The sequence below is a fragment of the Artibeus jamaicensis genome, unplaced genomic scaffold, assembly GCF_021234435.1.
Source record: "Artibeus jamaicensis isolate MK-2021 breed Jamaican fruit bat unplaced genomic scaffold, CSHL_Jam_final scaffold_3151, whole genome shotgun sequence".
Classification (NCBI taxonomy): Eukaryota; Metazoa; Chordata; class Mammalia; order Chiroptera; family Phyllostomidae; genus Artibeus; species Artibeus jamaicensis.
Window position 1 is genome coordinate 7,365,583 of NW_026522037.1, and position 14,860 is coordinate 7,380,442.

Below are 14,860 nucleotides of genomic sequence, written 5' to 3' on the forward strand. Positions count from 1 at the left end.
CCAGAACCATGGCCCCAAGCCACGTCAGAGTGAACAAACCACAGACTGAAATTGCAGCCATTCAGGAGAGAGGAGTCTTTAATTTGGGCTTAAAATAGCCCACAGCCTAAGATTTTTGAGGGACCAGGAGCAAGGTGTAATCGTGGGAATGGGTACTGGAGACCCGCGCCAGGATAAGTGAGCAGGGGCTGCGGGCTGGAAGGAAGACAGGCATAGAGACTGGGGTCTGGGCTGGAATCCATGCAGCTCATTTGACATTGTACTCATGGGCCTCTCTTGTAATGGAAGAGTCAATGGTGTGGCAATAGAAATACACGGGACCGGCCTACTCCATCTGGAATGGAGCATCTGCTCCCCCTCTTTGCTCAAAACTCTGTGCAGACAACATTGTCATATTAGCTAAAACCGGGGCCACCATGTTACTGAGCTCCTGAGTCCCCATGCGTTGTACACGATAGGCCATAGGGATGTCATCCTTTCTTTATCTCTTGAGAAATGTCCCCTGGATTTGTACGAGCATCGGGGTTAGCAATCAGAAGAGCAAAGAGGAGTGAGTGCTCATGGGCTCAGTGTCATTCTATCATCTTGGAGTGAATAAACTTGATTCATTCTCAGCCCCACCCAAGGAGCGGAGCACTGTGATTGTCTCTATTTTATCATTAGGGAAGTAGAGGGACAGGGAATTTAAATAACCTCCCAAGTCATGACGCCAGGGCGGTGTACCAAGTGCAGAGTAAGCTTCCGTGTGACCCTGGTGCCCACACTTAACCCTCATGCATCCACCTTCCAGGTTGATGTTGTGGCTTTTATCATCTGTGTGCTGTGATTACTGGCTGGCTTAGTTAGCTCAGTCTGTTGTAACGAAATACTGCAGCCTGGGTGGGTTAAGCAACAGACATTCATTTCTCACAGTTTGCAAGGCTGGACCTCCATGATCAAGGCGCCAGCGTGGCTGGGTTCTAGTGGGAGCTCTTGGCCTGGCTTGTAGACAGCCATTTCTGTGTCCTCATGTGATGGAGAGAGTGCTCTGGCATCTCTTCTCCTCCTCCTCCTCCTCCTCCTCCTCCTCCACCACCACCACCACCACCACCACCACCATCATCACCATCACCACCACCATCATCACCATCACCATCATCACCATCATCACCATCATCACCACCACCACCATCACCATCACCATCACCACCACCACCACCACCACCACCACCACCACCATCATCACCATCACCACCACCATCATCACCATCACCATCATCACCATCATCACCACCACCACCACCACCATCACCATCACAATCACACTAATCCCCTCAGGAGGCTCCGCTCTCAGGACCTCATCTAAACCTAATTACCTCCCAAAGGCCATGTCATCAAATACCATCACACGGGGACTTCGACCTGTGAATCCGGCGGGGGAGACACACAGCCCGAACACCGTCACTTCTTGGTCTTGACCCGGCTGCGTTATATAAGCTCCTGGATCGGGGATCAGCACACCGCATAGTAAACATGTAGGCTCTGGGGACCCCGCAGTCTTGGCCACAGCTATTCCACTCTGCTCAGAGAGCACGAGAGCGTCCGTAGTCAGTCTATAAACAGATGAGCGTGGCTGTGCTCCAGGAAAACTGTATTTATGGGTACTTAAATTTGAATTTCATATCATTTTTATGTGTCATGAAATGTTATTCTTCTAATTTTTTTCAACCATTTAAAAATATAAAAACCATTCTTAGCTTGCAGGGTACACAAAAACAGGCAGTGGCCTTGGTTCGCCCCCAGTTTACTGACCCTCGTCCCCGAGCCCGGGAATTTGGAAGACCATGTATTTATTTTAATGCAGGTCTTCCCAGGGCCCCCGCCCTCGTACTTGGTCTCCATCCTAAGCGCTGATTAAGTGAATTACTCCCTGGTGGGCTCTCCCAGGTGGGCTGGGTGACCTGGGCATACTGCTGGTTTTCGGAGAAGGAGTCAGAACTTTCCTTTGCTCCAAACAAGGGACAGGAATGCACTCTTTGCCACAGTGGCTGAGAGGAGGGCAGGAGCCTCCCTCTTGTGGGTCTTCATGAAAATGTTTGTAGGAGAAGGAAGAGAGAATTTCTTTTTCTCCAGAAAGTGTAGAGATTGACTCTTTGCAAATAGACCTACAGAACATGATTTGTAATAAGAAACAGATTTTCCCCCTGAAGATAGATGGAATGTCCCCACCTCCCAAACTGAGAAGAGAATTGTTTCCTCTTTACAAAGGAAACAAATTGGATTCTCAAAGGAATAATCAGAGAAGTTTTTTTAAAATTGTCGTAATAAGCAAGATATGGTTTCACGAATGATGAAAGGGAGGTCTGGCTTCCTCGGGCCGGGACCTGCAGGGCCGCGTGCAGATCCGATGGGCCCTTCTCTGCGTAACTCCTGTCCCTCGGCGTGTGTTCTCAGTGCCAGATGGGGAAGAGTGGCCCCTGCCCGAGAGGGGTTGGCAGGCCCACCCCAGTCCAGTGCCTCACTACAAAGACATCTTCTTCCTTTCCAGCTCCTTCTCTTCGGCACAGCACCGAGGTGGGTCCCCATTCCACAGGCGAGGTCCCCGACAGCTGCAGATCATTTCTGTCCGTGGGAGAGGGCGTTACAGATGGGAGATTTGCCTGAGCAAAAAGATGGTGTTTGGAATGAGCTTGCTGGGCGCAGGGCCCTGCCTGGGTGGGGGAACCATCTGGGCTACACTTCCAGGCGGCCAGGGAACGAGGCTGAGGCTTCTCACCTTGGTGAAGGTGGAGAACCATGATGGGTTGAGGGACCAGTGCCATACACCTGGACAAAAGTCAGCAGCCTCCATGTGTTCGGCCAAATGCTGCTGGGCACGGCTGCTGAGAGCTGGTACACAAGCGGGAGTGGCCAGGAGAGGACGAAATGGCCGTCCTTTAATTTGAAAAGCCCTAACTCCGTGCTCCTTCGCTGTGTCCTGGAGATGTGGAGGGGACTCCACACTGCCTCTGTTCTTCCGTTGCTCCTGGTAAAGTAGACAGAATTAGTTATTTTGATTCTTTCAATTCCCTGGCAGCTCCAGGAGCAAAAAAGTGCAGAGCCCTGACAATCCAGCCCTGCCCTCCAGAACCGTTACCCTGTGGCTGATACTCAGAAGTGTGAACTTGGGCAAGTTACCTGACCTCTCAAGACCTCAGTTTCCTGTAAAGTGGAGATAATAATAGGATGTACCACCTCCTAGGATTGCTGTGAGGACTCAGATGAACAGTGCCTGATACATCGTGAGAACTCAGTACCGCACAAAGCTGGCTTACTATTATCGTTAGTCATTGTTATATTTTCCCTGCAGCAGTAATTCCCTATGTTTGTACAGCTCTTGTTAATTCATAAAGCCCTTTCCCTTAGAATGCTTCATCGGATCATCTCAAAAGCTCTCTGAGGTTCAGCAGGTGCTGTTACCCATTTCACAGATGAGAAGAGTGGTTTGTCCAGACCACACAACAATAAGTGACAGAACTGGGTCCTGAGCCTGGGCGCAGCTCCGGCCTGGTCATCGCCAACTGTGCCTTTCTGCCCCCTCACAGGGGTATCAGGCCGTGTCAGCCTTGTGTCAAAGATGCCGGATGTATGAGAAGTTGTCTCCGCTCTCAAGGAGCTTATAGTCCAGTTGAAATTCAAAGAACCTGAGAGTCCACTTGCAAGATGGAAGTGACTTTAACCGTCTCCAACAAGAGAAGGCAGGCCAGAAATCGACTAGCCGGCAGCCGTGTGCGGTGCCATCAGAGGACATCCGGAATTTTCCTGTGCTTAACCTGCAAAGACCTGTCTCCGGTTTCCGGCACGTCACTCAGCAGATTCCCTCCGCGTGTGAAAGGCTGGATGAAGCCCGCTGTGTGGCAGACGGTGTCGGCTCCAGGTTGCATCACACCCTCCACCTCGCCTCCTTCGCAACAGACCTTAGCGTTACTCTGGGACTGCTTCCCATCCTCCTTCCCAAATGTGCATTACACTAAAGAGTTATCAGGGCAAGGTAGGACATGTTTATGGGGAAGGATTTCCTTTAAAGTCACAGCTCGGCCAAAACTTACTTTATTGGTGTTTACACAAGGTATGGAGTCTGTTGCAGTGCAATCCATGTGTATGTTCCTACGACAGCCATCGCATTCCGAGGGCTGCCCCTTCCTGTTTTCCTAAAGGTGATTACTGCACCTATACTAAAAGGTAGCAGTGTGTGTGCCGTGTGGCTGGCTGGCCTTAGCTATATGCATGCACCTTTCTGAGAGTGGTACTTCACTGTGATGCGTCCCGCCAATGATGGGGATTTTATAGTGGTCTGACCCAAGCGGACAAGAAGGGGGGCTCCGTACAAACAAGGACGAGGGAACAGGCTCCCTCGTTTGTCTACTCACCTCTATCGTGGGTATTTTGTGGCTCTAACTCGGAATGCTATTTGTGTGGATTGGCTCAGGGCAGTTCCAACTGTGCCTGTTTTCTTGATATAATTATTAAGGGCGTTCCCTTCGACTTGCCGAATCATTCAAGTTTGGATGGTAATTATATGGTCACTCTGGTTCTAACTGGTGCCCAGATTTACTGGTGTAAATGAAACACGGACGTCGACTTGGGCTCTTGAGCCATGGTCAGTGAAGAGCAAATATAACTCAGTTAAAACTGCCAATACAAAGCATAAGTCCAGGTCATTCAGTCATTCAACAGATGTTTATTTGTGCTTTTCTGTGGCGGACATTGTGCTGAACCCTAAGGATTCAATTATAAATAAGATATGGCCCCAACTCCCAAGAAATTGGAGTTCATTGGTTTAGCGAAAATTTTGCGTACATTATAAAAATTGTCCGAGTAGATCGTTTCGGTTGGTCTTTCGCCCGTCAGGACTCCGTATTCGTTTCTTGAGGTTGATTGCTACGTTCTCAGGTGCTGACACCTGAATGCCTGGTTATGGATGCCCACTTGGCCGTTAGCAGCTGGTGACCACAGACGTGGGCCTTCATCTCCCTGTGCCTCATGTGTCTGTGTGTGGAGTGGGAGTAACTGCAGCCCTGACCTCACGGGCTGCTGGTGCAGGTCACAGGAGCCACCAAGTGTGAGGCGCTCAGCCTAGTATTTAGCACATGGCAAATACCCAGTACACATCGGGCCTTGTATAATAATTATTCATTCTGTGTCAAGTTTTTAGACCCTTATGTAGGCTGGCTGCAGCTTTTGTGTCCCATCAGAACTTAGGTGACCTTAAAAAAAAAAAAGCATAGTTTTAGGTAATGTGTGTTAATGGGGGTTCAAAGCCTATGAAAATTATCCCGGGGGATGATTCAGGGTCAGTGAGATTCTGACCCTGGGGGACCAACCAGTATATTTTCCACCTTTCACAGTTGGGGGAGGTGGCTTTTCCAAGGGCATGCTATGAGACAGAAACCAAGCATGGAGAAAGATCATGACTGCTTAACTTCTCGTCCTTCCTCTCCCACTCTGCTGGATGGCCAGGTGACAAGGCCATGCTGCCAGGACAAGAAAACCCACACATACCTGCAGCAAAACACAGTGAGACGGTATCGCCTCCTCATAGCCTAGCCCTGCGCATTTAGTCTGGGTGGCAGTGGGTGGCCTGTGCTCCACATGGCCATTCAGGGACCCAGGCTCCTTCCGTCTTAGGGTACCACCGTGTCTGATGCATGGTCTACATGTATCAGGGAAGACAGGAAAAGGAAGAGGGTGTGATGTCGTGTAAGATGTCCTATGGCCTTGCCTGGGAAGGGTCCTTATCACTTCCATTTACCTTCTTTTCATCAGAAATCAGTCCTACGGTCCCACCTAGATCCAGGGGGCACTGGGAGATGTAACCTTGCTGTGCACCTGGGAGGAAAAGGAAGTAGCTTGGTTAACATACAGCACTGTCCCTGTCATGCCATGTGCCTGAAACTGCTTGTCACACTTCAGTCTCTCCTGCGATGGCTGTCTCCTGGCTCCCAGGGATCCTCAGAATCCTACTTTCACGTGCTGTACATGCAGCGTGGGCCAGGCATGGAGAACAGGCCTTCTGAGAAGAATTTGGAAGAGCTGAGCTCTCTGGTCATGACCAAGTGGGACATGAAGGGTGACCCATTAAGACTGATGGGTGTCACCTGGAGGGGGTCGCTCAAAACGGAGTAAGTTGCCATACTAGAATCACTTTATTGTCTCATTTAATCCTCACAGCATCCTCAGTGGGAGGCACTGTTATTTTGCCTGTTTATTTATAAATGAAGAAAGCGAAGCCTGTGCGTGGCGGTGTAACCTGCCCTAAATCACACCGCCATCTGGTGAGACCGGAGCCCGGCCTGCTTTCGTAAACAGTGCGCTCTGGAGCAGGGATCTCAGATGGAAGTGCCTGTAGGGCCCAAGCGGGGGACGCCAGCGAGGGGAGCAGACCGGGTGGGCTGATGGACTACGGAGCACGTGCCTCGTCCAAAAAGGGCGGCTGCTCCTTAGTGCCAGTTCACAGTGGCCCTGAGGGCCCAGGGTTATCAGATCATGTGATTTTTTTTTTCTGTAGACAACCCAGGATTTCAGATTGATAAGTGAAATCTTCCCAGATTGACCATTAATTTACAAATCTGAAAGCCCTACTGAGAACCAGGCTGAGCAGATCTGTCTGCAGGCCAGAATTGGCCTGTGGGCTACCAGTTTGTGGGTTTACTCTTCTGCCTCCAGCAGAGAGCTAGGTATGGCGCACGTGCGCCATTCCCTGCTAGACTACAGAGCAGAAAAGAGCAGGAGGGGCCGGGCCGGTAGGCAGCCCTTCTGCAGCAAGGAGAGTCAACACAGAGACCCCGGCTCCCCCTCCTCCTTGCAGGGCCTGCACCACTGGCCATCCGGCCATCCGGCCATCCAGGTCGCCCCTCTCTCTGGTCTGTTCTCCTCCCTGCAGGTAGCTGTCTGCACAGCGCTGGCTGCAGGCTTCTGCAGGTGTAAAATTATATATGCGAGAGTGTTGCCAAGCCAGAAATTTAGCCCAGGGAGGCTTAGTTCCCAAACCACCGAAGTAGTGTGAAGCCAGTTTTTGAAATCAAATTCAGTCATGTCTTTCCTGAATGTGTGAGTTTTTAAACTTGTCCTTGGTTATGTAACTGATGAGAATAAAGTGCAGAAGTCCGAGAATAGCTGAATGACGCCTCCTGTGGTGCAAGTCGGGAGAGGCGGAGCCCGAGAGGGGAGCTCTACCCAGGGACACTCTGCTGCCCGGCCTGGCGGAGGGGCGTCTGGCGGTTCTTGAACACGTGCTGTTTCCGTCATTGCATCAGGGAAGATGGATCGATGGCATTAGGTCCTTCGGGATGCGGAGAGGAAGCAAAGACAGAAAGACATCCGCGGGGCAGGGCCCCCCCGAGCAGCTCCAAAGAGGTCCTTTGTGCACAAAGTGTGGCCCTCTGACTCGGGCCACACTTCCAGGGCCTCCAGTGGCTGTGGCTCTGCTGGTCCCTTCAGCTATGGTACAGGTTGTATCTCAACTTTCAAAGTTTCCAGCATTTTTGGAGGGGAGGGCAGAGTCCATGAGTCAGACATACTTACTGCAGAAGATACCGACAATCCAAATAAGCAAAATGTTTAAAAAAACAGCAGAACTCTGCACCCAGCCCCCAGAGAACATGAGTGTGCAGATCTCTGAGTGTCTCCAAGGGCGTCTGGGAGGAAGTGAGGGGAGGAGAAGCTGTGGTCTTGGCTCCCGCGGGGCTTCACACGCCTTTGGGAGAGGAGGCAAGTGCACAGGAAGCAGGCAGCAGCACACAAGGTGGGCAGGGTTATGACGAAAGCCCGAAATGGGTTGTGCGGAGGGAGGCTAAACGACGCAGAAGTTCAGAGGGTCAGGGATGGGTCGGGAAAGCTGCAGAGAGGGGGTCGCCTCTGTGACCCTGTTCCCCCTGCCTTTGGAATGCGCTCTCTGCCTTTGGCCAGCTTCTTCTGGGGGGCATCTCAGACCAAATATCTGTCCCTCATGGGCACACTAGCTGGTGCCCCCACTTCCTCTCATCCCACCTTCATTTTCGTCATCTCACCCTGAAATGACGTCCCAGTTATTTTTTGTCATCTGTAGCTTTGTCGTTTATTTCTGGTTGCGTGTGTCCTGCTGTATTAGTTTTCTACTGTTGCTTGATACTCTTGCCACAAACTTGGTGGCCCAATATAACTTCTATTTCTTTCCTCACAGGTAGCTGGGGGCCTCTGCCAAGGGTCTTACCAAGCTGCAGCTGAGGTGCTGGTTGGGGCCAAGGTCTCATCCAAAGGCTTAGCCCTGGATCTGTGTTCAGGCTGTCGAGGTTGTTGGCAGAATCGAGTCCCTTGCACTGTTAGACTGAGGGCTTCCGGTCCTGCTGGTCATCCTTAGTCCTCTGCTGGTCGTCTGTAGAAGCTGCCCTCAGGTCCTTTCCCTATTGTCCCTCCCTAATGTGGTCACTTGCTTCAAATAGCAAGAGAGTCCCCTAGCAAGATGGGCATTACAGCTGCATGTAATGTAATCACGAAAGTGACATCTTATCACCTTCACTCTACTCTGGCGGCGAGAAGCAAGTCAGTAGGTCCTGCCCACACTCACGGAGCGGGGCTTCCACAAGGGTGGTAATACCAGGAGTTGGGGGGGATCATGGAGGCCACCCTGGAATCTGTGTGCCACACTCACCAGGAGAATACAAATCCCCCAAAGGACTCATTTGTTGTTGTTCAACACCCTCCCTAGTCACAATCATAGTGCCGGATCCAGAGTGGGTGTTCAATAAAGGTATACTGTAGGGAGAAAGAAAGGGTAGAAGGGAGGGAGGGAAGGGAGGGGGGAGGAAAGGAAAGGGAAGGGGAGGGGAAGGGGAGGGGAAGGGAGGAGAGGGGAGGGAAGGGAAGGGAAGGGAAGGGAAGGGAAGGGAAGGGAAGGGAAGGGAAGGGAAGGGAAGGATCAGCTGATCTTGTTTTCCCCTGCAACGTCTCCTGGGTTTACAGTCGAAGCCCTCTTTTCCACACACTGCTAACAGCTTTACTAGAGGATGTTTTTGCTGCTCCCCCTTCGCACATGTGCCACAGCAAAAAGACATTTTGCTGGAATGCCGCAGAATGAATCAAAAGAAGGGTGTGAATACACATGTGCCAAGATAGGGACAGCAGCCTGCCCTCGAACAAGTTTGCTTCATTTTTTCCAATGTTGTTCTAAATTCCCCTTCCTGTTCCACCCCACCCAAGGTGTCAAACAGATGTGAGAATACCACAAAGCTGCAAGTTACAGTGTTGGTTTATGATTTATGATTGGGATGGGGAGGAATAATGCACATTACCATGGTGATGCCTGTGTATGGAGGCAACGTAGCACATGGTGAGGAACATGGCAGAAACCAGACACTGGCAAAAAATAGCAAGAGAGACTTCTGCCTGGAGTTTGAAAAAAGGCTCAGCACTCCCACTGGCCCAGCCCTCCCTGGGCAGCAGAGTAGGAAAGGGCCATCCTGGCCATAGTGGGGAGGAGCAAAGCCACTGGAAGTGTTCCTTTGCGTTCTTGAAGACACCGGGGTGGGGAATTCCATTCTGTTCTGTTCCATTCTGTTTATCCATTTTTCTTTGAGTCAGCAGTTAAACTGATGCAGTAGAAGATGCTTGGCCTCTAGTTGCAGATGGGCAGCAGGATGTGATTAAAAAAACAAAACAAAGGAAAAAACATGCCTTCTGCATCCAGGGAGCCCTAGTTCACATGCCAGCTTTTGCCACTTATTGCTTGTCTGACCTCATGGCAACTTGATTCATTGGTGAAATCTTCTAGTGGGGTGTAAGAGGGGGAGACCAAGCTTCAGTTTCCTCCTGTGAAAAATGGGACAATAATAGTACCTATCACAGAGGATTGCTGTGTGGATAAGAGAGGATCAACATAGAGTTTTTAGCGCAGTGCCTGGTACGTGGTTCCAACAAATATCAACCCTTATTAAGGCTGATGTTTAGTATTTTCATCCGGTGAAGGATGACTAGTGCCGACCTTGCAGAGCAGCTGCAGAAAGAAAGAAGGACGGAGGGCTCCTGACACAAAAATATTGTGCTGGTCAATGTAGATTGTATGACAAATGGTCACGACACTTCGGTGTCTTAAGAGTTACTTCCTGAACATCTCTGAGTCTAATGTGGGATGTTGGGGAGACAGGGGAGGGAAGGGCTCTGTTCCACACACTCATTCAGGGACTCAGGCTCTTTCTGTCTGCTTCTGTTGGAGTCCTCCCCACCCTGTCCCACCCTGCCCCACACCCTCTCCCACACCCTCCCTCCCTGGGTCTACTGACTCCAGCCCCAGATGAGCAGGAAGTTCTGTACAGCAAGGCCGGAAGGCAGTATGTATAGCTTCCGCCCAGGTAACAGTGAGAACTCAGTTAATGGTTGTACCCACCTGCAGGGGAGGCCGAGAAGTGCAGCCTATCTGGGTGCACCAGACAGAGGGACGCGGTTTGGTGGGCAGCTTGCCAGCGTCTGCCACAGGGTCTCATGGATGGTACCCACTTACTGTGATGACGAGTATACCAGCAGGGTGACACACGTGGTATTCTAAGTCCCAGCTGGGGGGATGGGTGACCCTAACTATGCAGTCTCACTCCTCAGAGCCTGAGGGAAGGGCCAGTTCTCACCTCATTCCTGGAATGCCTTGGCCCCTGCGAGCTGTCCTTGTCCACAGTGACACTATCCAGAGTCTCGAAGGTGGCAGGCAGGCCTCAGAAAGGACATGTGAGAGTCACGTGATTGCAGTTCCATTGTTAATGGTAAATTAAATATCCGGAAGGTGGCTTTCTCTTTCATCTTTCCTTTTTTTTTTCTCTCAAAACGAATCACTTCAAAACTTAATGGCTTAAGAGTAGCACTCATTTTAGTATTCTCCATCACAGTTTCTGTGGGCAGGAATTCAAGAGTCGCTTAGCTGGTCGATCTGGCTCGGAGTTTTTCACAAGTTATAGCCAGATGGTAGCTGGAGCCGGAATCTCAAAGGTGTCTGCACTTATGTGCTTGACCTCTAGGTTGAAAAGATTCAGCCAGCCAGGGCTGGAAGAGCTAGGGCTCCCAGGCACACCTGTCTCCCTCTCTCTCTCCCTCTCTCTCCCCTCTTTCCCTTCTCCTCTTCCTCACCCCCCCCACTCCCCACCACCACGGTCTTCTGGTTTTTTTGTGCGGCAGATCAGGGCTGCGACGCACGTGTGCTCCAAGAGACAGCCAGGCAGTCACTTACCGCCTCCTCTAATCTCAGAAGTTCTGCATCAGTTCCACCCTCATCTTATTTGTCCAGTCGGTCACAAAGCCCTGCTCAGGTTCAAGGGAAAGGTGCATACACTCCGCCTCCTGATGGCAGGTGTGCCAAGGAAACCACTTTGCAGGCGTGTTTTAAAACCCCTCCACGTCCTCACCCTACTTCTTGACACTAATGGCTCCCCCACTCAGGATTGCCCCAGACAAACCATGCCCACAGATGGTTCAGAACTCATCCTCGGCTGAGAGCTCCTGACTCTCTCAGAGGCCAAAGGCGAAGGCTGAGAAATGTAACAGCCCAGTGGAGCCTGGGCTGGGACGATGTGGGTTGGGAGGGTGGGTGCATGAGGTAATGCAGCCTCTTCTCACTTCTCAAACATTGCCAGCCAGGCATGTTTGTAGCCCAGGCCTTGTGCATTGCACCTTTCTAAGGCCTGCAAGCAGGAGAGCCTTACAGGAAGCGTGCAGGCCGGAGGGGTTAAGTAACCACAGCGTGGGGTGTGGGGCGTGGGGGTGGGCAGAGATTTGAACGCTGACCCAGCTCACCCCAAAGCCCCTGGTCCCCCGGCCTTCTCCCTGGGAGCCTGGCAGTCTGGAAGTCTGTGTATCTTGGATGAGCGAGGGGAAGATACCATGGAAATAGGTGTCAGAGAACTGTTTCAAGGGAGAGGCAGTGTGACGGGCCACCGATGGTGCCGCCACTCTGTCGGCCACAAAGCACACCCTCTTCTCACCTGTAGGGAGCTAGCACATCACCAGCCGAGTCTCTTGAGGACCCCAGGATCCATCTCAGCGGAGTGAGGGGTGAGGCAGTCGGCTGCTCTTGGTCCATTGAAATTTCCAAGTGGAGGTGGGGGTATTCAGTTCAACCAATTCTGGTAACAGTAGCCGCCCTGACTATTTGACAAGTGTCAGATAAGTGCCATGTGTGCATCATCTTATTTAACCCTCATAGAAACTCTTGAGGTCAAGCTCGTCACCCTCCTCTCGTAGATGGAGAAACTGAGCCTGAGGTGACTTGCCCCTGGACCACTCAGTAAGTGGCAAGGCAGGGCTTCAAGCTCGGGGCTGCTCGCCTCTGAAGCTCAGCCTGCCAGACACCGCGTTCCTGGGGCGCCCCATGGTCTCCACCGCGGCCCCGGCCGTCTCATCAGCCCCTTCATGCCTCTTCACATAATAAATAGTCATTGAAATATAGTGGTGCCGCGGTCACAAGCACTAGCTGCTGAGACACCATGCTGCGTCCCAGTAATTAAACCCTTAGCTGCACTGTCATATTTACAGTTGTCGAAGTCCCCAAGCAGCCACCCCGATTGTGATGGGAGGCGTGCAGAACACTCAGGTGGTCGTGAGCATGCGGAGGCTCCTGCCCATGTCCTGGCTCGGAGTCCGTGCGTGAGCAGCCCTTGTGCAGGTCCCTGTGCAGCCCCTGCTCTCCCCTCGCCCGCACTCAGCTTGGTCCCAGGAGTCCACGTGCTGCCTCTCTCCACCGCAGGCTGGTTAACAAACGACTGGCTGTTTTAGACCGTGGAACACTGGATGTGATGGGGGCAGGGGCGGTGGTTCCCAGCTGAGGTTCCCCGAGGATCCACTGCATTTTTATTTCCGTATTGTTTCCACATCAGGAGAGTCGTCCCTCCCCTCGCTTGATTTTCCCTCCTGCGGAGGGCTAGAATCTGAAAGCCGTTCCCCTCTTCTCCTTACGCATCTGCAGCTCACACAGGTCTAACTGGGCACGATCGCAGGGTGGCTGCTTCAGGACCTGACGAGGAAAACCAGAGAAGTACAGTAGCCTCCCCCTTATCCACGGGGCCTGTGTTCCAGGACCTCCGTGGATGCCTGAAACTGCGGACAGTACTGAACCCTCTGCATGCTATGTTTTTCCCTATATGCACATGCCACCTTTACTGGCAATTACTGGCAGTTACAGCACCTCTTGTGCTTTGGGGCACTAGTAGGGAAAGTAAGGGTGACTGGAGCCGCGATTCCATGACAGTTGATCTGAGTACCGAGTCGGCTACTGAGTGACTCATGGGCCAGGAGCATGTCCGGTGTGGAGACCCTGGACAAAGGGACGACTCACTCCTCAGGCAGAGTGGAGCGGGCAGACGTGGGGTTTCATCATGCTACTCAGAATGGTGCATGGTTTAAAACTTACAAATTGTTCCTTTCTGGACAATTTTTAATATTTTCACATCGCAGGTAGCCATGGGTAACCGAAACTGCAGAAGGCTGTGTGGGGTATCAGAGGGGCTGCTTTAGTAAACATTTTGGTAGGGACGCATCACGGGGAAAAAATGGTCGTTAGTAGCTCAGTTCTGGAGGAAGCAAAGTCAACTTGTTTACAGGTACCTTGTTGAAACTCCAGTTTGGCCGAAGGCCTGAAATTTTCTCATCACTTCAGAGAGGAAGGCAGGGCACATAGGAATTCATTGTTCACACTCATTATTAAGAATTATTAACATTATTTACAGTCCCTTTTTTTTTTTGGTCTCCAGCCTTCTTAAATAATTTTAGTGAACACAATGTTTAGACAGTTGTTCACAGGTTTGTTCTTGACTTTGGGTTACCCTAATCCTGGTTTCCTACCCCCTTGGAGTTCCCTTCTCCCCAATATCAATGCCACTATAAGGCTTTGACTTCTTCCATAACAAGTCCTTTTCTTTGGGACCATTTTTAGGATTTTCATCCTACAAATTGAGGCAGGAGTGACCCATGTGACTGTCGTTACCTAATGTATGAAATTACCAAGGTTCCCTCTCCCCTGTGCCGGGCAAATATTCTACCTTATCAGGCTATGGAGTTAATGAGATGCGCTCTTTGTCCTCGGCAAGTCCCCAAACTAGCTGGAAAATAGACAAGTATCTATCTCACTAGGTGTCAGAGTCAAGATTCTTTTGGTTCCAAGTGTTGGGAAATTTCGCTCAATCTGGGTTAAGTCAAACTGTAAGGGAAATGGGATAGAGTGGCTTGTGCAGTCTTGAAATACAGAGGTGTCTGGCCTCAAGCCTGTGTGCCTCCAAATGAACCAGGCATTGGTCCTTGGTCATCTCCTCTCCCTGGAGAGCTCTCTTCATGGTGGCAAGATGGCAGTGCTGACCAGCTTAGCAGTCCCACCCAAGAGAAACCTATGGGAGCTTGGGTCATCACATGCTCCCGAAACAAAGACTGTGGGCAAAGGGGGGAAAATGTATGTAAGGCTGGCCCGGAGTAGGCACTCATTCCTGGAGCTGAGACGCAGGGTCAGCCCCCACTTCTATGACATGATCTGTGAGTTGGAGGAGGGGAGCGTCCAAAGAAAAATTCGTGACCGATGAAGGGGCAACAGAAGCCAGGCAGCTACGTATAACAGGGCTCTACCACATACATAATGGATAGCTTATTCCATACAATATCCTTAAGGTTAGTTGGGCGTGCTCAGGGGATAGCATTAATCATTGGAATTGCCTACTTCTTGACAAGCAACATCCCTGCAGTCCGAGCCAGTCTGGGTTGAAGAGACCATAAACATAACCTGAAAAAAAAAACTTATCCAATTTTTCTCTCTATTGCAGTGACCTGGACAGAAATAATATCACCAGGATCACCAAGACGGACTTCGCTGGACTCAAGAATCTGCGCGTCTTGTAAGTAGCAC

At 51.2% G+C, this 14,860-nt stretch overlaps 1 protein-coding gene across 1 annotated transcript in view; it reads left to right on the top strand.

Moving 5' to 3' along the window:
• SLIT3 (slit guidance ligand 3) overlaps window positions 1-14,860 on the top strand; it is a 513,545-nt gene that overhangs the window by 27,039 nt on the left and 471,646 nt on the right. The window contains exon 2 of the mRNA XM_037127916.2: window positions 14,778-14,849. Within this exon, the coding sequence (XP_036983811.2) occupies window positions 14,778-14,849 (72 nt within the window). The remainder of the gene's footprint in view (window positions 1-14,777; window positions 14,850-14,860) is intronic.